Source organism: Amblyraja radiata, chromosome 16, assembly GCF_010909765.2.
Source record: "Amblyraja radiata isolate CabotCenter1 chromosome 16, sAmbRad1.1.pri, whole genome shotgun sequence".
Classification (NCBI taxonomy): Eukaryota; Metazoa; Chordata; class Chondrichthyes; order Rajiformes; family Rajidae; genus Amblyraja; species Amblyraja radiata.
The window spans coordinates 15,810,822-15,833,554 of record NC_045971.1 but is presented as its reverse complement, the minus strand read 5'-3'; the positions used below and the strand labels follow the sequence as shown (position 1 = coordinate 15,833,554).

At 44.7% G+C, this 22,733-nt stretch overlaps 2 protein-coding genes across 2 annotated transcripts in view; one reads left to right on the top strand and one right to left on the bottom strand.

Annotated features, from left to right (window-relative positions):
• The first annotated feature begins 860 nt into the window (after positions 1-860).
• Positions 861-17,440, top strand: ssbp1 (single stranded DNA binding protein 1). Its single transcript, XM_033035210.1, has 7 exons — positions 861-961; positions 5,256-5,301; positions 9,600-9,660; positions 11,795-11,935; positions 14,955-15,042; positions 15,774-15,862; positions 17,203-17,440. The coding sequence occupies exons 2-7, from the start codon at positions 5,278-5,280 to the stop codon at positions 17,244-17,246; spliced, it is 447 nt and encodes a 148-aa protein (XP_032891101.1). The 5' UTR covers positions 861-961; positions 5,256-5,277; the 3' UTR covers positions 17,247-17,440.
• A 1,404-nt stretch (positions 17,441-18,844) lies between these two features.
• The window catches only part of LOC116981959 (soluble guanylate cyclase 88E-like), a 28,176-nt gene continuing 24,287 nt past the window's right edge, over positions 18,845-22,733 (bottom strand). The window contains exon 17 of the mRNA XM_033035209.1: positions 18,845-19,340. Within this exon, the coding sequence (XP_032891100.1) occupies positions 19,179-19,340 (162 nt within the window). The 3' untranslated portion in view covers positions 18,845-19,178. The remainder of the gene's footprint in view (positions 19,341-22,733) is intronic.

Below are 22,733 nucleotides of genomic sequence, written 5' to 3'. Positions count from 1 at the left end.
CAGATGGAATATATTCCTGATAAATGTGAGGGCATGCATTTTGGAGAGCTAACATGGGTCAGATGCAAAATGAATGGTGGGGCACTTACAGACTATTGAGGACTATTCGTGGCAAGAAATCCAAGAAGGTGGCAGCATACTTTAAAGGGGATAAAGCGTATAAAGGGGATGAAGTTAGTCTTCATTGACCAAGGCTTAAAGTAAAAAAAAGCTGGCGGTTTTGGGAGAAGGGGGAATCCCAGAAGACTGGTTAAGCCACAGCTGAAATATTGTGCGCAGTCTCTGGCCACAATAAGAGAACGGGTGCAAAGAGGATTCACCAGAAAGCTGGTAAGGAAGGTCTGTCAGTGAGTGGGCTGTGTTTGATTCCCTTGGAGCTCAGGAGCACCGAATGGAGATATCAACATTATAAGGAGTTAGGCAAGCTAACTAGGTGGAAACTTCACACCAAAGATGCTTCACACTCCCCCCAATCTTTCCTCCACCCCCACCTTTCCCTCCATCTACTTGCTCCGACCCCTCTCCATATTTCCCTCTCCCCGCTCCCCGCTCCCTCTACTCCCCTCACAATCTCTCCCCGCTCCCCGCTTCCCCTCACAATCTCTCCCCGCTCCCCGCTTCCCCTCACAATCTCTCCCCACTCCCCATTCCCCTCACAATCTCTCCCCGCTCCCCGCTTCCCCTCACAATCTCTCCCCGCTCCCCGCTTCCCCTCACAACCTCTCCCCGCTCCCCATTCCCCTCACAATCTCTCCCCGCTCTCTCCCCATTCCCCGCACAATCTCTCCCCACTCCCCATTCCCCTCACAATCTCTCCCCATTCCCCATTCCCCTCACAATCTCTCCCCGCTCCTCACCATCAAAGACCATCTTTCCTGCGCTGATCCCTCCCCTCACGGCGGCAACTGCCGTCACGACGCCATTTCCCGTTCCGGTGTTTGCTGCGCGAGCGGAGAGACAGGTAGCGGCTCCGTGCCTGGTCCACATGGACACCGAGCGGGTTGTGGGATGTGGAGACGAGCGAGTGGGAGGGGGGGGAATGAGGAAGGAATGAGGAAGGAAGTGAAGGAAGGAGGATGAGGGACGGTGAGGAGATTAGGGAGGGGGTGTGGGGATGATGGAGGGGGTGCGGATGAGGGGGGAGTGGGGATGGAGGAGGGAGTGAGGAGATGAAGGCGGGGGTGTGCGGGATGGGGGGGGTGTGGGGGTGAGATGGGGAGTGGGTGGGGCATGCGGGGGGGACAGGGGGTGTGTGGGAGACTGAGGGGGTGCGGATGTGGGGGGAGTGGGGATGGCGGAGGGCGTGCGGCGATGAAGGGCGGGGTGAGGATGGGGGGAGGGGGGTGTGAGGGTGGGGGCGGTGGTTGTCGCTTTGAGGGCAGGGGTGTTGTGGGATGCATGGAAGGTGGGATGAGGGAGGGTGTGGGGATGAGGGGGGGGTGGGGATGAGGTGGGGATGGAGGGAGAGAGTGAGGGCGGAGAGAGTGGGGATGAGGGAGCGTGGGGGTGAGGGAGCATGGAAGGTGAGGGAGTGAGTGGTGATGAGGGAGGGAGCGTGGAGGTGTGAGTGCGGAGGAGGGATGGAGGAGAGGAAATGTGCATCTGATCCGCTGGGTAACTGGGACCTGGCCTGTATAAAAATCCACATAGGAGGGACTTGAGGGAGGGAGTCTGCATCTGGTTCACTGGAATGTTCTGTGGGACCTGGGTCTCTATTTCACCTAATGGGATAGACTGACGTACGGGTCTGTATCCAATGGACTGCATCTGTTATGGATCCATTGGGGGATAGGTAGAGGGACTGGGTTTTGTATCTGATCCACTGGGAAAGATAGTGGGGGCAGGTCTGTATCCAATCCACCTGGGGAATGAGGATAGTCAATGGGGCTGGATAAACACTTTAATGGAAATGTGAGGAAGAGGGTGGGTTTAAATTAAGACTAATGTTAAAATGGGTGCATTTTAATTTGCATTCCCAGGGAATTGAGGGTTACGGCAAATTATTTTGCATTGCAAGGGTTACAGGAATTGGGCAGAAAAATGCGTTGAGACCAAAGATCAGATCAGCCATGACCTTGTTGACTGGCAGAGCAGGATCATAAAGATACACAGCATGAAAACGGGACCATCTTGTCCATGCCTACCCAGTTATAATACTGGACGTCCTAATTTGGCCCAAAACCTTCTATCCAAATCAATACATCTGTCCAAATGTATTTTAAAAGTCGTAGGTGCACCCACTTCTATATGTTGTTCTGCAGCTTATGCCACATGTGGACCACCCTCTGAGTAAATCCTCCTAATCTATTACAGTTCAATAAGGTTGTCTCTCGGCCTCCTATGCTTCAAACAAAAAAGTCCCAGCCCATCTAACCTTTCTTGAAACTCAAGTGTGCAAGTCCAGGTAATATCCTGGTGAATCTCTTCTGCACACTTTAAATTTTCTAAGTGACCCATCCCTTCTGGGAATATTTCTCAGGAATTTCCCAAAATATGTTCATTGCATATTTCAAAGTCGTAGACTAGGTGATAGACTGAAATCTAATTGCCTACAAGACTAAGTGGGACCCGTTGTGTCCCAGCTTCACACGGGAAGGCTGGTCCCCCAACGCAATATTCCACGTTTCCACCAATTCCAATATACACACACACTCTCACACACACACACACACACTCTCACACACACATAGACTCACACACACCCTCCATCTCACACACATACACTCACACACACATACACTCACACACACACTCACACATACACCCTCACACAGACACACACAGATACTCACACACACACTCACATTCACACTCACGCACACTGACTCACACCATATATATGACAGTAAACTTTCTTGAATCTACTCACACGGCTGAGCGCGGCCTCTCCACTGGGGCTTCCGCAGTCAGCGGCACTTCCGCAATCAGCGTGACCTCTGCACTTACCGGGAATTACGCAATCAGCGCGACCTCTGCACTCACCGGAAATTACGCAATCAATGCGACCTGTCCACTAAGCGGAAGTCACGAAATGAGCGGGACTTTTGGACTAAACACAGTCGGACCTAATAAAGTATTTATTCCTTCCAAACACAGTCGGACCTAATAAAGCATTTATTCCATCCAAACACAGTCGGACCTAATAAAGCATTGCAGTTTCAAACACAGGCAGGGCAGCAGGCCAAGCAACTCGAGGCATTATCATTTCATTTCATTTCCAATTAAGCATTACACTTTCAAGCACAGGCAGGGCAGCAGGCCAAACAACTTATGGCATTGTCATTAAGGGCTAATAAATCATTTGCAAGTACATTGCAGACTCACAGTTCAGTTGATTCACAGCTTAGAATGACAGTCGTGGCCTCTCGCGATCTTGCAGAGTGACTGACTCACGTCCAGGCATCCGGGGTTTTATACTCCTGCCTCCTACCTTCATCGCGGTGATTGACAGGCGAGAAGACCAATCAGCTGCTCAATGTTTTTTAAACGCTTATAACTTTTTTAAAAAAATGTATTTTCACCGATGGGAAAAATCCTCGGGGCTGGCTCAGCACAGGAGGACTGTGAGTAAGATGGCCAAAAATCACAGCGATACAGGATAGTGTTTTTTCTAAAATCAATATACAACGCAGACAGGAAGTGGTCAAGATGAGACTTTTAATTATATAGATGTCTGCCATGACAACAAATTTGTATGAAGCATAGAACAGTGCAGCAAAGTACAGGAACAGGCTTTTTGGCCCACAAAATCCATGCTGAACATGATGCCAAGTTAAACCAACCTTCTCTGCCTACACATGATGCATATCCCTCCATTCCTTGCATATCCATGTGCCAATTCAAAGGTTTCTTAAATGTCACTATCATCTGCCTCCACTATTCCTGGCAGCACATTCTTGGCACCCACCACTCTGTATACAAATCTTGCCGTACACATTCCTTTAAATGTTACTGCCCTCACCTTAAAACTATGGCCTCAAGTCTTTAACAATTGAACTTTGTTCAACCTACCATTAGATCATACCATCTAATCCCGGCTGCGCCTCTTGTGCATTGTCGCAAAAGATTCGACAACCATTCTGTAGTGGGACAACTAGAACTGCACGCAGCACTCCAGATGTGGCCTAAAAATATTGTGTAAGGCTGCAACATGCCTTCCTGACTCTGATAGTCAATGTCCTGACCTATGAATACAAGCACACAATATGCCTTCTTTACCACTCTGTCTGCTTGCATTGCCACTTTAGGGAACTATGGACTTGGACCCACAGATTCCTTTGTGCATCAGTGCTGTTAAGAAACCTGCCATTAACTGCATGCTCTCCCCTTGCATTTGATCTCCCAAAGTGCAGCACCTCATAAGTGCTCAAATTAAACCTCGCCTGCCATTTTTCCGCCCATTTATGCAGCTGATCTAAATCACACTGTATTCTTTGTGAACCTTTTCGCTGTCCACAACCCCATCAATTTTGGTTTCATGTGCAAACTTACTAACCAGCTCATTTGCATTTACGTCCAAGTAATTGATATATTCCACAAACAAACGGAGGTTCCAGCACAATTCCCTACCTCCAGCCAGAATAACGCCTCCCACCACAACCCAGGCTTCCGTGAGTAAGGCATAGAAACATAGAAAGTAGGTGCGAGAGTAGACCACCAGGTCCGTCGAGCCCGCACCGCCATTCGCTCATGGCTGAACACTAAACAGACACACTTACACACAAACAGTAGACACAAGACACAGAACACAAGACACTACCCTCCCCTTTATACCGCTATCACCCCTCTCCACCCCAAGAACCGCGTGATCTCCTGGGGGAGGCAAAAAAAAGGATAAAAACCTAGGTCCAATTCGGGAAAAAAATCGCGCAAAAAAAAGGCAGTTCTGAATTCAAATGACCAAATCACTGTGGACCCCATGCACCTTAATCTTCCGGATCTGCCAATCATGAGGGACTTTGTTAAATGTCTCACTAAAATTCATGTAAACAGCATCCATTAACTTGAGCAGGCAATGCTCAGACAGTGATTGTTGTTGAGTAAAGTTATTCTAACTGCCAGGAACAGAATGAAAGTGAATGTTTGGGGAAAATGATGCATGGTTACAATCTATACTCATGGAGGTGATCAATCATGGTGGTGATCAGATTTAAATGGCAAATTATTCGAAGCCTACAGTGCTGGGCAATAATGACTTCATGAACGAAATTACCCGGTGTACTATTTTTAAAAAATGCCTCCTTAACTTTTTTCAGGAAACATCTCGAATCCCAAAAGATGTTGCAAAGGTGTACATTCAATGTAAGTTTACTGTTTAATGATCATTTTGCTGAGTTTTTAATCTGTCAATGTGAGTGTTCATCCTGATTCTTACAGGCTGCATTGGTTACTCCGCTTGTTTGTTTCAGTATTTCCCATTGTGTTCCTTTCTTATCATGAGTCAAGTGTGTTTATCAGTCTGAAGAAGGGTCTTGACCTGAAACGTCACCCATTTCCTTCTCTCCTTAGATGCTGCCTCACCCGCTGAGTTTCTCCAGCATTTTGTGTCTACCTTCATGTTTATTTGTCATATGCACCTCAAATGAAGCAAAATAATGAAATTACTGCTTGCTGCAGCTTTACCGGCAACAACAATAAATGTACGATCAATTGTCAGTTATTCTAAGTAAACTGGACGAGGATACTGCAAAAAGCAAAATATGTAGAACCACAGCATGGTTCATCGTGGTTAGAGGGTAGTGGTAGCATATGTGGTTAGGGTTGCACAAGAACCTGATGTTGATGTAAGAAGCTATTCTTGAAGCAGAATGTTATCAAGATTATGTACTTTTACCTGATGGTGGCAGTGAAATGTCAGGTTGGTTGTGGTCTTTGATGATATTAGCTGCCTCTTGCGGCAGTGCATTCTGTAGATCCCTTCAATGATATAGAAGCACAGATAGTTCTGGGTCTTTAGTACTACAGCTAAGATGTTGTCTGTTCATGTAGCCTTGTCCTAACTTGGCTGATCACCCTTAGTGAATGGAATTGGTTGAAGGCTGACCTGTGATGACAGGAATCTTATGGGCCTGTCCCACTTAGACGACTGCAGGAGACTATGCAGTCGCCACATGTTCGCAGGTAGTTGCCGTGGAGTCGCCTTCATGGTCGTGAGGAGTTCCCGCATTCTGGGAACTAGTCGCGGCCTCATTATGGTGGCCGCAAATTTAACATGTTGAAAAATTAGCGGCGACTAGAATGAAGCCGCCATGGAGAATAACGAGAATTCTCGCGCCGTAGGTGGGTCGCCAGGAGGTCCCAGTGGGTTGCCATGAGGTCGAAGGTTCTTGGAGGTTCTCGTAGGTTGTAGCCGGTGCTGACGAGTGAATTTCATTGGCTCATTGAGGGGAAAAAAAGATAAGGAGTAGTTTTCAGAATCAAGGATAACCGACCGGCAATGTTAAATGTCCGCTGAGTTTCACAGCCGTATATCTCTGGCTTCTTAAAAGTTGTCTCCACTCCTTCTCCACCCCCCCCCCCCCCCCCCCTTCCATGGCGGGCATTTTTCAGCATGTTGAAAAATACCCTGCGACCTAGCTGAGGCCTCGAGTACGTGGGGACTACTCTCGAGCCTGAAGGAGAGTTACAAAGACCTCCTAGGACCTCGTGTCGACCATGCTGCGAGTATGAGTCGAGGGCAAACTCTTCTGAACTCGCGGATTAGGTCGCCGCAGTGGGACAGCCCGTTTAATTATAGCGCCAACCTTCCTGTTCATCACGGTGTGTGTATGTATCACCTTGGCTTTGCACCGTATTAATTTTTTAGACAGGGCAAGCGGGGGGAGCCCTGTCAAAAAAATTCACACGGGCTGGTGAAGGAAGCGATGTGTTTGTGTGTATGTGTCCCACTCTGACAGTCGCCGTTCCAGTCGCCTAAGTGGGACAGGCCCATTAGATGAAACTGTGATGAGTCACCTATTTGATGCCTTTTGCTGAACATAGTTGTAATGCTGCAACGTTTTCTTTAGCACTCGCAAGCTGGCCCTGCCTTTGTTGTGGATGCGGGGGCTCCTGGAGCCTTCTCGTCCCATTAGTTGCTTATCACCAGGTGTTGCCGTCAACTGGCAGCCTCGACAACAGTCTGCCTGTCTTTTCGTCTTTTTTGTTTTAAAAAAGTATGTGTTAATGGTCTCTGGTTTGTTTTATGTGGGGGTGGGGGAGGAAAGGGGAAACCTTTTTCAATCTCTTACCTTGCCGGAGATACGATTGTTTTCCGGTTCGTATCTCGAGATTGACTTTGAGCCCCACCATGGGGCCATGGACTTACCATCGGAGCCTGTGATCCCGTGCCTGGGATCGGCGCTCCAACTGCGGCCTGCGGATTTCACCATCGAGGAGCTCGCAGTCTCGGGTAGAGACTGATGTCAGGAAGCTCCAAAGTCGCAGAAGTTTCGACCAGCCCCGACCCAGGGTGCGATCGCCCGGCGTGCAGGAGCTTAGATTCCCCCTCCTGATGCAGGAGCTTGTTCACCCCGATACGGAGGGCCCGACCGCTGGCTATGGGAGCCAGGATCGTCCCAACAACGGAAGGCTCGAGGCCCCCGACCGCGGGAGGACTAAGAAGGGTAGAGATTTAACTTTTTGTTCGCCTACCATCACAGTGACGATTGTGGAGGAGTCACTGTGGTGGATGTTTATGTTAAAATGTATTTTGTGTGTTTTGTTGCTTTTTATTGGTATGATGACTGTATGGCAAATCAAATTCCTTGTATGTTGCAAAACATACTTGGCTAATAAAGTATGATTATGATTAATTGTTCTTGACGTATCTGGTTAGTTGACTGTTAGATCGCTGTTAGATCGCTGAGCTCTGTCTGTGAGGTTTTGCTATTCAACATCCGTGATGAAATGTTTTGAACGGCTGGCCCTGGCCCACATTAAGTCCTCACTCCCACCCACCCTGGATCAGCATCAATTTGCGTATAGAGCTAATAGGTCAACGGAAGATGCCATCAACACAGCTCTACATTCTGCACTGGCACATCTGGAGCGTCCTGGCTCATATGTGCGGATGTTATTTGTAGATTTTAGTTCTGCATTTAATACTATCATCCCCAGCAGAATGGTGGACAAACTGTCTGATCTAGGTGTTAATGCAAACACATGTGGATGGATTAAGGACTTTTTAACAGACAGCCCACAGACTGTCAGGATGGGGTCCAATTACTCCCCAGTCCTGACGCTTAGCACAGGTGCGCCACAAGGATGTGTGCTGAGTCCAATCTTGTATACAATATACACTTACGACTGTATACCAACACACAGTACAAACAGGATCATCAAGTTTGCGGACGACACGACTGTGGTGGGACTGATAAACAACGATGACGAGTCTGCCTACAGGGATGAAGTCCAAAAACTGACCGTCTGGTGTACCAAAAACAACCTGGTACTAAACCCATCAAAGACAAAAGAACTTGTCGTTGACTTCAGGAGGAAGAGGAGAGAGGAACCTGCTCCCTTATACATCAAAGGAGACATGGTGGAGAGAGTCAACGACTTTAGGTTCCTGGGAATAAACATCTCCCAGGACCTCAAATGGCAAATGAACACCGTCACTCTCTTGAAGAAGTCTCATCAGCGGCTGTATTTCCTGAGGTCTCTACGGAGAGCTAACGTCTCACAGCCGCTGCTGCTGTCCTTCTATCGATGTGCCGTGGAAAGTATCCTCACCTACGGAATCCTGGTGTGGTTTGCCAGCTGTACTGTGGCTGAGAGGAGGGCGCTGCAGGGAATTATAAAAACTGCGCAGCGCATTACAAACGCTAACCTGCCCTCCTTGGATGACATATACAAGGCCCGATGCTTGCGCAGGGCCATAAATATCAAGAAGGACACATCCCACCCTGCCAACCACCTTTTTACTCTGCTACCCTCGGGGAGGCGACTCAGGTCTCTGCAGGCTCGCACCGGTAGACTAAAAAATAGTTTCTACCCATGTGCGGTAAAAGAGCTTAACTCCAATAGTGAACACTGGGAAGCAAGAAGTAACTTCGAGGAATACCGCTAAATTCTTTTAAACTTTAAAAAAAATGTATCTATTATTTTACTATTAACTGTACATATGTGTATTGGTTGTTGTGTTGTATTTCTTTTAACGGAGGAGAAGCAAATGGAATTTCGTTGCTCAGTTTTGTGCAATGACAATAAACATATTCTATTCTATTCTATTCTATAAGCGTAGCAATGCCCAAGTGGTGAATTGTGAACCATGCCTGGTGATGCTCCCAGGATGTCCTTCTCTGCTCCTCTCCAAGCCAGCGTTGATCCCATACCTTGAATAATGCAGGATAAGTCGTGGGTTTTGAGATTGTGGTCGTGCACATTTTCTGCTGCTGCTGCTGGTCCACTTTGCTTCATGATTGCCCAGTTGAGCAGCCGTATCTGTTTTCTGTCCATCCCTCATAGTATAATTGTAACACCACACTAAGCAAATGTCTGGGCCCAGATTTAACCTATCTAACTACTGGGACTTTATTCTGTGGTCCCGACTGTCTGCCTGGATCTCTCAGTACCTGCTCAGTTTTGTTCAACATAATGATAGTATTTATTATTTGAAGGTGGTTCGACAGCTGGCAAGACATCAGGTGACTGACGCCTCCTCCCTTGTACTGGAGAGATGTGAGTACCAGCTCTTTACCCCTGATCAATTTAAACCATGTACACTTCTTAGTTATGTACACGAAAAAACAGGCATCTCGAAGTACTGGAAAAATTCACTTGAGAAAGAAGGGACAAGTTAGACAGCCAGCATGGCTTTGTCATGGGCAGATCCTGTTTAACCAATCTGAATAATGTTTTTGCAGAAGTAACAAAGTGTATTGATAAGGGCAGTGCAGCAGATATAGTTTATACAGTTATTGCTCATTATTACAGACTTCTTTATAGCCTGCAGGTTATTGAAATTGACATTGAAATTGACAAGCAATCGCTTGGATCGGCACTAAACCCTATTAAACAGTGTAACGAAAAGCCTTTAGTACTTTTAGCTTGCAGTAACAAAAATATATGTTTAGCTGTTAAGAACTTTGTACACTCAACAGGTTAGGCAGGTTGGTGTCTTTGGAAGGAGAAACAGAGTTAATTTTTACAGTCTATGTCCTTTCACCCTGAACTCCAGGCAGTCAGTTGGGGGTCGTGGGAATCCTAGTTAGAGAGGGGCACCTCTCTTCACACCACCACACTACCATCACAACACCCCAGATCTCCCATTTTGTTCTCAATCTCTGAATGCAGGAATCAGCAGCAAGGGCAGTGGTTATTGCCGTTCCACAGCTGCGCTGGACAAAGTGGTGCCGGGCGGCTTTCATGAGCCGCTGCGCTCCGCATGATGAGGGAGGTCCCACTGGGCTCTCAGTGACCTTGCTCCAGGATTTGGACCCGGCGCCCGGGCAGTGATGTCAGTGGGGGACAACCCCCCCATACTCGGTTATAACGGACAATCTGCAATAACTGACACAAATTTCCCCACCTATGATCCAGTATAGAGTGGTGCAGTACAGATCTGAGAGCACAGAGGCATGGCTCCCTGAAAATGGTGGGTAGTGTGGTGAAGAACGTGCTTGGCATGCTTGCCTTCATTGGGAATGATATTGAGTACAAAGGTTGAGACTTCATGATGCAGCTATACAAGTAATTGGTTAGACAACATTGGATGCTACATTGTGTTCTGGGTGCCCAGCTATAGGAAGGATGTCATTAAGCTGGAAGGATTGCAGAAGAGATTCACCGGGACATTCACTGGATTTATGGGCTTGAATTATAGGGGGAGGCTGAGTAGGCTGCGACTTTTTTTTTCTTTGGAGAGTAGGAGGATCATGAGGGACAATGGTAAGGTGAACACTCAGTCTTTTCGCAGTGGAAGATTCTGAATCCAGAGGGCATTGGCTCAAGGTGAGAGGGAAGATATTTAAGAGGGATTTCGGGGGTACGTTTTTCCCCGCAGAGGCTAGTTCCTATCTGGAATCAGCTGTCAGAAGAAGCCATAGAAGGGGATAGAATTACAAATTTTGAAATACATTTGGACAGATATGTGGATTGGAAGGGATTAGAGGGTTATGGTCCAATTGCAGGCAAATGGAACTAGTCCAGAATGCCAACTTGTTCGGCATGGACATGGTGGGCTCAAAACCCTGATCTCGTGCAGTGTGTCTCTATGGTTAATTACATTGTGATGCAACCAGTCAGCCTGCTCTCTACCGTACACTTGTAGAAGTTCAATCGAGCATTCCAGCAACATACAGATTCTCCCCAATCTTCCTATAGTTGCCAATATAGTTACCCATCGCTTTCCTCACCTCTATCCAGCAATCACTTGCCAGATTGCCCTGCCCCTGCTTCTTTTCCAGCTTTCACCCCTTACTACATTAGTATGATGTAGGGTACCCAAGACATCGTCTGTCCATTTCCTCCACAGATGCTGCCTGACCCGCTGAGTTCCTCCAGCATTTTGTTTTTTTGCCTCCGATTATATGATTGCTTTTAGCTCCTATGTTTTATCAGGCATGCAGTGCATTGCTGTGTACATAATTTAATTCATTTTTAATATTGTTTTCAGTTTTTTTGTAACAATTTTCTTCCCTGCCATCAATGTTCTCTTTTTTACTTTACCTTTTTCCCCCTTCAGTTTTGATTAAGTTTAAGATGTTTGTTTTTATTTGTATCTCACTCCCCTTCCTTGCAAGAACCCACCTTTGGGTTCCTTGGTAGGCGTTTCCCAGTTGGAGATGGAATTTCAGTTTTCTTTTCTCTCCAGCCTTGAATCGGGTTCAGTTGCTTGGCCGCGTTGGGCAGGATCCTGTTATGCGGCAGGTTGATGGGAAGAATCCTGTAACAATCTTCTCATTGGCCACCAATGAAATGTGGCGATCAGGAGACAGCGATACATTTGCATCAGGTAATGACCAAGCTCTAAATGCTTCAGGTTCTCTACTTGATATGGCATAAGAATGCCATTTGTTAGCCCAACGTCCTTGGCCCACCTAAAGGTGACATTGTCATTAAGAAGTTGGGAATATAAGCACGCTACGTACTACATACACACTACTTTAAAGTTCTCATTCTTGTTTTCATGAGCTCCTGGTTAAGCAGATTTAAAACAAGTTTTCACTGTTTGCAAATTACACTGTGGCCTCTGTAATATCATCCCAGCTCCACAGTCTCCTAGAATTTGATTTGAGCTCTCCACCTCTCCTCTCATTTCAATTAATCATCTGTTATCAGCATTGCCTTCGGCTGCTGGCTAAGCACTGGAATTTCCGCCTTAACCTTTTTCACTCTGTACCTCTATTTCTTTGAGATGCTACTTATGATATCCCCTTGACATTTGTGCCATTGTTTGTTCTTTGTTTGAAGACACTCTGCTTCTGTCAGCTATAATGGCCAAATAGAAGTTGCTGTTGCTGTTGCTGCTGTATCAATATATTTCTGCTCTCCTATTTTCATGCTCCCTTCTCTGGGATTGCTATTTTCTTACGTCATTGGATTTTGAAGTACGCAACATTAACCTTGCTCTCCTTTGTTGTGTATCTTTGGTCGCACTGCAGAGACTTTGTTTTTAATCACAGAATTATTGTTATTAATTTATTGTATTTGGATTATTATGTATTATCTGTGTGAGATTTATGGGCCAGTTAAGCCACAGCAGGTAAGAATTTCATTGTTCCATCGACGACACATGTAGCGATTAAACGCTTGGCTCTCGTTTATACCTTTATAGTAATGATAGTAGATTTCACAATTTCATCATCCAGCTTCTCCTTGCACTTACCTTGGTTCCAATCAATTTACCTTCTGTGTGAAACTGTACATGGGATCAAATTAAAATATTTTCAAATATAAAAAGTTATGAATTTTACGGTGAGAATTGAATTGAAAAGTCTTCATCCATTTTGACACTCATTGCATTTGACTCAAGATTTCATTTTCTTAAGATGCACCAGTGTAGAACTAATTGTATGCTAGATACATTCAGACAGTGCATTCATATTCACATTTGGTGAATGAATAAGCGTGCATTCAGTAAATTTTCAGTGCCCTTTCACACCCTTGCTTTGGCTTTTCAGCTGCTGAAACGCTTTATCCTTTATTCAAATCTGACAGTTAACATATATTACGTCTGCTCCTCATTATCCATATTTCATAAACATCAGTTCAGACCAACTCTGTCATCTTCATCAGAACGTTATGAAAGTCGTTCATCCATCATCCTTGAGTGTGTTAGTTCCAGCAAAAGCTTACTTTAAAAATTATTGCAGATTAAACAAACTGCTGGAAGAATTGTACCCACTTCTACCATTTCGCCTGACAGTTAAGTACATGCCAATTAAGCACCACCCTCTGGCTGGAAAATATTGCCTCTCAGGTCCAAATTAAATCAAATGCTCTCTAGTTTTAGATTCCCCTACCCTGGGGGAAAGATTGGCTATTCACCGTATCTGTGTCCCTCTTGATTTTATACGTTCCTTAAGGTCACCTCTCAGCCTCCTATACTCCAAGGGGAAAAAACTATTCAACCTCATCTTGCATCTTAAACCTTCTGACCCCAGTATCATCCTTGTAAATTTTCTCTGTAATCGTCCCTGTTTAATCACTTCCTTTCAATAGCACAGTGACTACAACAGTACTGCAAGTGTGACCTGTCATGCCAATGTCATGTAGGGCTGTAACATGATGTTCCCACTCATGTAATCAGAACACTGAATAATGAAGGCAAGTGTGACAAATGCCTTCTCCGCTACACTGTCTGTGTGTCGTCATTTTCACAGAACTATGTACCTGTTTCCCTAAGGCCCTGCTCTACAACATTCTCTGAGCCCTAACATTTACTATGTAAATCCTGCCTTGGTTTGTCTTGGCAAAATGCATTTATCTGAATTAAACTCCTTCTGCCATTACTCAGTCTATTAGTGCTGTTGATTCAAATCTTTTTCTAATTCTAGATAGCTTTGTCCACTGTACCACCAATTTTAGTACATTCTGAAAATTTACTAACTTGCTAATCATACCACCTAACAGCTTTGCATTCAAACTGTTACTGTAAATAACATACAACAGTGAATCAGCATCAATCTCTCACCCATGTAATCTAACTTTCCAGACCTGCCTACCATATAGTATCTTGACAAAGGCCTTGCTAAAATCCATGTAGACAACGTCTACCACACTCAATCTTCTTGGTCATCTCTTCAAAGGAGTAAATTTAGTAGATGCTGGTAGATCCATGCACCAAGTAGATGCTGGTAGATCCTGTCCATATAGATTCTCCAACAACAACTCCAGGCTCAACAGCGTGCAGTTTCCGGACTTGTGCTTGCTGTCTACCTTAAATAACGGTACAATATTAGCCACCCTCCAACCTTCCTGTAACTCGAATGCCCAGTTTCAAAGAAGGCTGTAGAAAGCAGTCGATATTGCCTGGTCAATCTACAGATCAGTCCCAGTCCAGATCTGGTAACATCCTCATAGCTCTTTTTTGCACCTTTCCAGTTTAACGACAACCTTCTTATGGCAATGCAACCAGGACTATTCTCGTTACATCAAATGTGGCACTTCTCTATTGCAAAGAATCATTTCCTCCTTAAGTGTGTATAAAATCTTGCTTCCTCAATATTCCCTTCACTCTGGACTAAATATACTTGCTCCACCCAAGCATAGGTTGTGAGATGTCAGAATCCTCCATAAACCGAAATTTTCCCTCCAGCCACCTTCATCCACCAACCCATTCCCCCTCCTATTCCATTCTGTTCAACTGTGCTGGAAGCAGCTCAAGATCATCTCAGTGGGTTTAAATGGACAACACTTTTAAATAATTGAAGCATGGATGTTGGGAATATGATCTAAAAGCATTTGACATGAGCATTGGATCATATTGCCACTAGCAATGATTTGATAAAATTATTGTTAAATTATTGCAGGAGACATCAGCCAAAAGACAACTTGGCACCGAATTTCCGTCTTCAGGCCTGGTTTGAGAGACTTGGCATATCAGTATGTGAAGAAAGGGTAGGTATAGCTATGTTAAATTTTGCATACAGTACAATTTACACTGCTAATCTGCTGAGACAGACACACTCACTGATTTTGTTGACGTTTTGGACTAAGAAGCAGTACAGCGCCATCTTCAGCTTCTAAAGGTTCTGGTTGGGAGAATTTAACCTAGTCTGGCAGAGCTGTGGGCCTTGAAAAGTAGTGTTGCAGATCAGAAAGTTGAGGCAAATATAGAATATCGCCTCCCACAACTGCCTGGGATACATTGTTTCGGGCACTGGTGATTTATTCACCTGTCTGTATAGAGTTTGAATGGTCTCCCTCTGATGATGTATGTTTCCTATGAGTGCATCAGTTCCTGCTGCTTACTAAAAATGTGGTATTGGTAGATTAATTAGCCACTGTAAATTGATCCTAGCATGTAAATCCGGAGAGAGTTAAGGGGAATGTGCAGAGAATAAAATGCAAATAGTTTCACATTATTGTAAATAAGTGCCTTTTGGTCAGTGCAAGCTTAGAGTGGAGCGAGATGGGATTTAAACCAAACGGGTTATTTCCATCTGATATGACTATGAAAAGCAATTGTAATGGAATATTAATTTGCTATTCACAGATGCTGCCTGACCCAGAGTGTCTGGTATTTTCTGTTTTTATTTCAGATTTCCACTATCTGCAGTTTTTTTACCTTGCAATTTAGGAATATCATCTTGCATTTATATAGTTTTCTTTCTTTTTTTACTGAGCAGAGCAAGACTTTATGTGGAAGGAAAACTGGACTATGGTGAATATACTGACAAAAGCAATGTGCGGCGACAGGCGACAACAATTGTGGCAGGTGAGTTCCATCTGCATGACTGTATTTGAAGGGCCGGGCTTAATGAGAGATAGAGTCTTTAGACCAGGAGCCCCTTTCTTAACCAGCATAGATAGGATGGGCCAAATGGCTTCCTATGTTTTAGTGGATAATTCTGGTTCCATCCACCACAGTGACTCCTCCACATTCCTCACTGTGATGGAAGGCGAAAAACAAGTTCAGATCTCTTCCCTTCTTTGCCCTCCATTGACGGGACGATCTTGACTCCCGTAGCCGGCGGCGTTTGGACCCTCCGCATTGGGGCGATCAGCTCCTGCATGGGAGGGATGTCAACTCCCCTGCGCCAGCGATCGGACCCCGCGTCAGGGCTGGTCGAGCCTCTGCGTCGTTGGAGCTCCCGACTAGCCTCTCCCGAGACCTGAGAACTCGGTAAAGTCTGCAGGCTGTGGTTGGAGCGATCCCAGGCAAGGGTTCGACTCCGATGTTAAGTCCCCGCCCCGCGGTGGGGCTCAAAAGTCAGTCCGAGGAGGCCACCAGCTCCATCGATCGTAGGCCGCAGAGATACGATCCGGAAAAAAATCGCATCTCTGGCAAGGTAAGCAACTGAAAAAAAGTTTCCCCCGACCCCCTCCCCCTCCCCCCACATAAAACAAACCAGAGAACATTTACACAAACTTTTAAAACGCACTAAAAATAAAAATAAAAAGACAAAAAAACAGACAATCTGTTGGCGGGGCTGCCAATCATGCGGCGCCCCTGCCCAACATATCAATATATTAATGGTCTTCTCACTTTAACTGCTGCCTCCTTTCTTTTAAATCTTGCATTATTTGTCTCAAACCATAAATTCTTAACATTTAATACGAGTATTAATTCTTAATTCTTAATATCAATAAATAGCCTACCTCCACTTTTCCTTTACTCCCCTGTATACATGAAGTTTCTGTTCCCTTTCAAATATTAGCCTGTTTTCCTCATTACACCATATATAGGGGGTCAAAATCCTCAAATCCTTCCACTAAGGCATTGTGGATTAACCCACGCCTTTAGGACTGCAACAGTTCAAGAGGGCAGCTCACTGTCACCTTCTCAAGAGAAATTACAGATAGGCAATTAAGTGCTGGCTCGGCCTGCATAGCACATATCACTTGAACATTTTTTTTTTAGAACTGACCACAAATTCAGCTACGATGTGCATACATTCCAAAAATAAGTGTCTATTTCTACCTATATGTGCAGTCAGCCCTGTGCATGTTCAAGTGCATGTCTGGAGAGAACCTGGAAACAAACAAAATATAGTCTTAATTCTTCATCACATTTTATCCATTTAACATATTCATCATTTTTTTTTCTTTTTGCAGACAATCTAATATTTTTAAGCGACTCTGTCAAAGAGAAGATATAGCCCCGAGCTTTCAGGAGCTGCTGCTGAACATGACCGGATTTTTGTTATTTTCTATTTCTGTTTATCACAGTGCACTGCAGTGCAGGAGTTTATTGCTTTAATCATTTTCACCACATCATGAAGGTTTTGATAAATTGATTGTTATTTAGTGCGACTTAAGATTTAAAAAAATAAATCAGTGGTTGATCATGTTAGCTCTGGCTTTTGTAATACAACAATGTTCTCAAGTGAAAAGAAGTGGCTATTTGATCACGGTAGCAGTGGCTCAGCGGTGACATCCTTTGTGTCAAACATGAGTCTGTGTAAAGTCCTCTGGCTTCAGGTATGGCTCAGTTTAGACTCTTCCTTTGGCTTAGTTCATAATTACCACCCCCATGATTGTGGACTCATGTTTCAGTTCAGGAATATACGTGTAATTCAAGCTGACGGGTGCCTTCAGAATGGAGGAATCTAGTCAACCTACACAACTATACGACAGAATTTATTGTCAACCAGCAGCGTGCAGATATTTGGCATTGTGACTGAGTCACACAGGAGGCTGGAGTGGAGCAGGAGGCGTGTAAGGTCTTTATTCAGCACAATGGATATTCTGGAGAATCTGTCTCTGGTAAAAACTATCTGAACACAAAATGTGTCGACTTTTTATACCCTTAAGAATGGAGACAATAGGAAGTGAATACAATTTCAATAATTACAATTCCATGGTGCTCTTCAATACTTTGAATGCCAACACATTGTTCCATTGAATTGCAATATGTCACCCATCCTTTTTCTCCAGAGATGCTGCATGACCCGCTGAGTTATTCCAGCACTTTGTGTCTATCTTCGGTATTTACCAGCATCTTTAGTTCCTTTCCACACAGTGCACTGAATTGCATATGTCTGGTTTGATGTGGACCCACTATAGGTGCCCCATTGTCTTCCATTTCATTGATGTTTATGGGATTATCGTGGTCACGGACATCTCAAGTTTGTGAGACGGGAGCGCACAGAAATTCTCCAAAGCAGTGGAAGAAATGCATTGTGTCACAAGCTACCTGCCCATCTGATTTTAGTTTAGTTTACTGTCACGTGTACCGAGGTACAGTGAAAAGCTTTAGTTGCGTGCTAACTAGTCAATGAAAAGACAATACGATTATAATCGAGTCATCCACAGTGTTAAGATGCATGATAAAGGGAATCATGTTTAGTGCAAAGTAAAGTCCAATTAAAGATGATCACAGGGTCTCCAATGAGATAGATAGCAGCTCAGGACCGCTCCAGTTGTTGATAAATTATCACCTGGCACTTTCTGCTGCATCAGTGAAATAGTCTCTCCCATCGACTTAATTACCCACCTGAGAACAGAACCTGAGTGGAAACAAGTCACTCTCACTCCAACCAGAAGTTTAAGTAGATTTCTTCCTGGAGCTTGCATGATTGTAAACCATAAAATATTTGCATATATTGTGATGCAGATAATTACTGCGTTTTTTATTTGCTTTTGGGGATTTGGGTGTTGCTCGGTGTGTTGTGATGTACTAATGGCTGCAAGACACATCTAAAGGAACAAGATGGTCAGTTTAGATTTGAACAATCCTGGAAGAACAAATCACTCATTGCTACTTCAATCACTTTATTATTCAAAATAAAGAAAGGCCTGATCTGAAGGGAAAAGGGTGTGATTGCAAATCGTACTGTCGATCCAGCTTGCAGTCGCAAAGGGCAAAGTGTTCTCAAAGACAGTCACACACGAGTAATATTCCAAAACTCTGAACTAACAGCAACAAAGTCAAGGTGTTACCATTAGAACACGAAGGGAAGTCTCCGGAGTATATCAAACCTAACAGCATGACAGAAAATAGTCAATGAAATGGCAGGCTAGTAATATAGAACTACATCATGCCAACAAAAGGTGCACTCAATGACCCACAAAGGATGGTGTCTGAACAGTCAGACAAGTAGGCAGAATTGTGACCTGGTGGAGGCTACGCCATTCTGTGGCACGGCAAGAGGACACAGTGGCAGGCTCATTGGAGGAACCAAATGAGGGCACACAAGTGCGTCAAGCACATCCTCTGGCACTTTCTCCACGAAAGACTCTTTGTAGCAGCCCTGTGGAGAAGCAATGTTATCACAGCATTAACACCACAAGAGGCTGCAACATCAGCACTATAACAAGAAGCAAATGGCAAAGCATTAATTTTGTAATCACTTCGCAGTATTTGCAACAAACTATAAATTAACCATAACTGTATAATGTTCAAGATAAGGAAATACGATAAGGATGGTCCTTAATGATGCTTTTTAATTGGAAGGCCAATTTCAACAACATCATATAGGATAGGGAAGGAATATAGGCCAAATGCGGGTAAATGGGATCAGCATAGCAAGGCATCACGGTTGGCATGGACAAGGTGAGCAATGCAAGGACACCAAATGCTACCTTCACTACCCAATCCACCTGTTTTATAGTTTCAGTGAGCTATGGATTTGGACCCCCCCCCCCCCCCAGGTCTCTATGCGCCAGTGCTCCGAAAGTCCATAACATTTACTCTATATGTCCTACAAGAATTTGGCTTCCCAGAGTGCATGGCATCACACTTGTCTAGATCAAATTCAAACTACTCTCCCCAACCTTCCACCTGATCTGTGTGCCACTTAATCAACACAAACCTATTCGCTATATTTGTGTCGTCTGCGAACTTATTCAACAGATCACCTATATTTTCATCCAAGTCACTTGTAAATTGCCCGTCTATCTGTTCCCACCTGGCCATTCCTTCTCCCTATTCTTGTTGGACAGATGATATAGAAGCTTGAAAGTGTGGACCACAGACCATGTAATCGGGTATTTATACCCCGGGGGCCTTATCAGATCCTTATTGGCTTCTTCCCCTATGTTATGAGGTTCTTCCATAATCGAGGGTACTATCCAATTCACTTCTACCCCATTACGGACTTTTTCTATTGAACTGTTACGCTATGATGCCGAAAACTATACTCTGCACTTTCTATCTTCCCCTTTAATGTACCTATTGTACATGGGTTTGATCTGATTATATTTATGTACAGTATTGTCTGATATTGTCTGCTTTTCACTACCTGGGTATATGTGACAATAATGAATCTAAACTTAACCGTAGAAAGGATGTCATTAAGCTGAAAAGGATGCAGAAAAGATTCATAAATCTGTTACCAGGACTGAAGGGCTTGAGTTATAAGGAGAAGCTGGATAGGCTGTGACTATTTTCTCTGAGGTTTTGGTGTTTTAGCGGTGTCCTTTCAGAGGTACATAACATAATGAGAGCCAAAGACAAGGTGGATAGTGACAGGTTTATTTCCAAATTAAGGGAGTCTAAAACTAGAGGGCATAAATTAAGGTATTAGGGAAAAGATTTAAAAGTGACCAGAGAGGCAACTTTTTCGCCAGAGGTTCGTATGGAATAAGCTGCCAGTGAACGCTGTAGAGGTGCATACAATTACAGATGTTTAAAAAATATTTGGATAGGTGGATTTAAGTGCCACAAAATATTGCTGGCAGACAAGTTTAAGGAAAATCTCACAGCATTTTAAAATATATTGAGAGTCTTCTTCTTGCCTATGGCATGCACAGCCTAAAATTGTAAGACAACTTGTTTTGTTTGATCTTCTGTTTGTGCACGCCAGGTTGATTGCATTTGTTGAAACAATATTGAGAGTAAGAGGATAAGAGTGAGGCCTTTTAACAACCAAAGGAGCAAGGTTGCCAAGGACATGGACAAGGTCTTCAATAAATATCGCTCGTCCATATCAGAGAAAGACAGTGTAGCTAGAAATTCCACTTTAGGGCAAGTAATGTGATGGTCACAGACCTCCAATCTGAAGATCTCCACAACCACCCCTGCTTTCTATCACCATGCCAAATTTGTATCCAATTGGCTAGATCACCTTAAATTTCAAGTGATCTAACCTTCCAGACCAGCCAACCATGCTTGTCTTTGTCAAAGGGCTTTATGAAATCCATATAAATAACATTACTCTGTTCTCGTCCATCTCCTTGATTAGTTCTTCAGAAAACAATCATATTTGTGAGACATGACATAGCACTTCCTAATCAGTTCTTTCTTGCCTTTCCAAATACTGGTAGATCATGTCCCTCAGAATAGCCTCCAGTAACTATCCCATCATGGTAAGGTTATCACCCTGCTTGCCTTCTTAAATAAAGGCACATGAAAAGCCAAATAATTATCTAAGGTAGATACAAAATACTGGAGTAACACAGCGGGTGAGGCTGTGTTACTCCAGTATGGAGAGAAAGAATGGGCGATGTTTCGGGTCAAGACCCTTCTTCGGACATGTCAGGGGAGGGGTAGGACAAAGATAGAATGTAGGCGGAGACAGTAGGACTAGTGGGAGAACTGGGAAGGGGAAGGAGAGAGAAAGCAACGGCTATCTGAAGTTAGAGAAGTCATACCGCTGGGATGTAAACTACCCAAGCAAAATATGAGGTGCTGTTCCTCCAATTTGTGCTGGGCCTCACGTTGACAATGGAGGAGGCCCAGGACAGAAAGGTCGGATTGGGAATGGGAGGGGGAGTTGAAGTACTGAGCCACCAGGAGGTCAGGTAGGTTAAGACGGACTGAGCGGAGGTGTTCAGTAAAATGATCGCCGAGCCTGCGCTTGGTCTCGCTGATGAAGAGAAGTTGACACCTGAAACAGCGGATAACAATAGATGAGGTTGGAGGAGGTGTAAGTGAACCTCTGCCTCACCTGGAAATATTGTTTAGGTCCTTGGATGGAGTCGAGGGGGGAGGTCAAGGGACAGGTTGCAGGGGAAGGTACCTGCAGGGGAAGGTACCTTCCCCTGCAGGTATCTTGTGGTTGCAGGGGAAGGTACCTGGGGACGGGGTGGGTTGGGTGGGAAGGGACGAGTGGACCATGGAGTTACGGAGGGAATGGTCGCTGCGGAAATCAGAAAGGAGTGGAGGTGGAAATATGTGGCCAGTAGTGGGATCCCGTTGTTAGTGGCAAAAATGTTGGAGGATTATATGCTGTATACGACGACTGATGGGGTGGAAGGTGAGGACAAGGGGGACTCCGTCCTTGTTAAGAATGGGGGTCGAGGGGGAGCAAGAGTGCATGAATCACAAAAAGTTAGCAGGCAAGTGCAGCAAGTAGTTCATATGGCAAATGACCTATTGACCTTTATTGAACAATGGTTGGAGTGTAAGAGTAGGAAGTATTGGTATTGTTATATGGGTGTTGCTGAGGCATACCAAGGAATACTGTAGGTAGACAAAAATGCTGGAGAAACTCAGTGGGTGAGGCAGCATCTATGGAGCGAAGGAAAGGAGACGTTTCGTGTCAAGACCCTTCAGACTCATACTGTGAATAGCTTTGGTCCCCTTACCTAAAAGGGGACCAACGGGGGTGAACACAACCCAGTCCTCATCAACGGAGCTACTCTAGAGATAGTCGACAGTTTCAAATTCATCCATGTTACCAAGAACCTCACCTGGTCCTTCA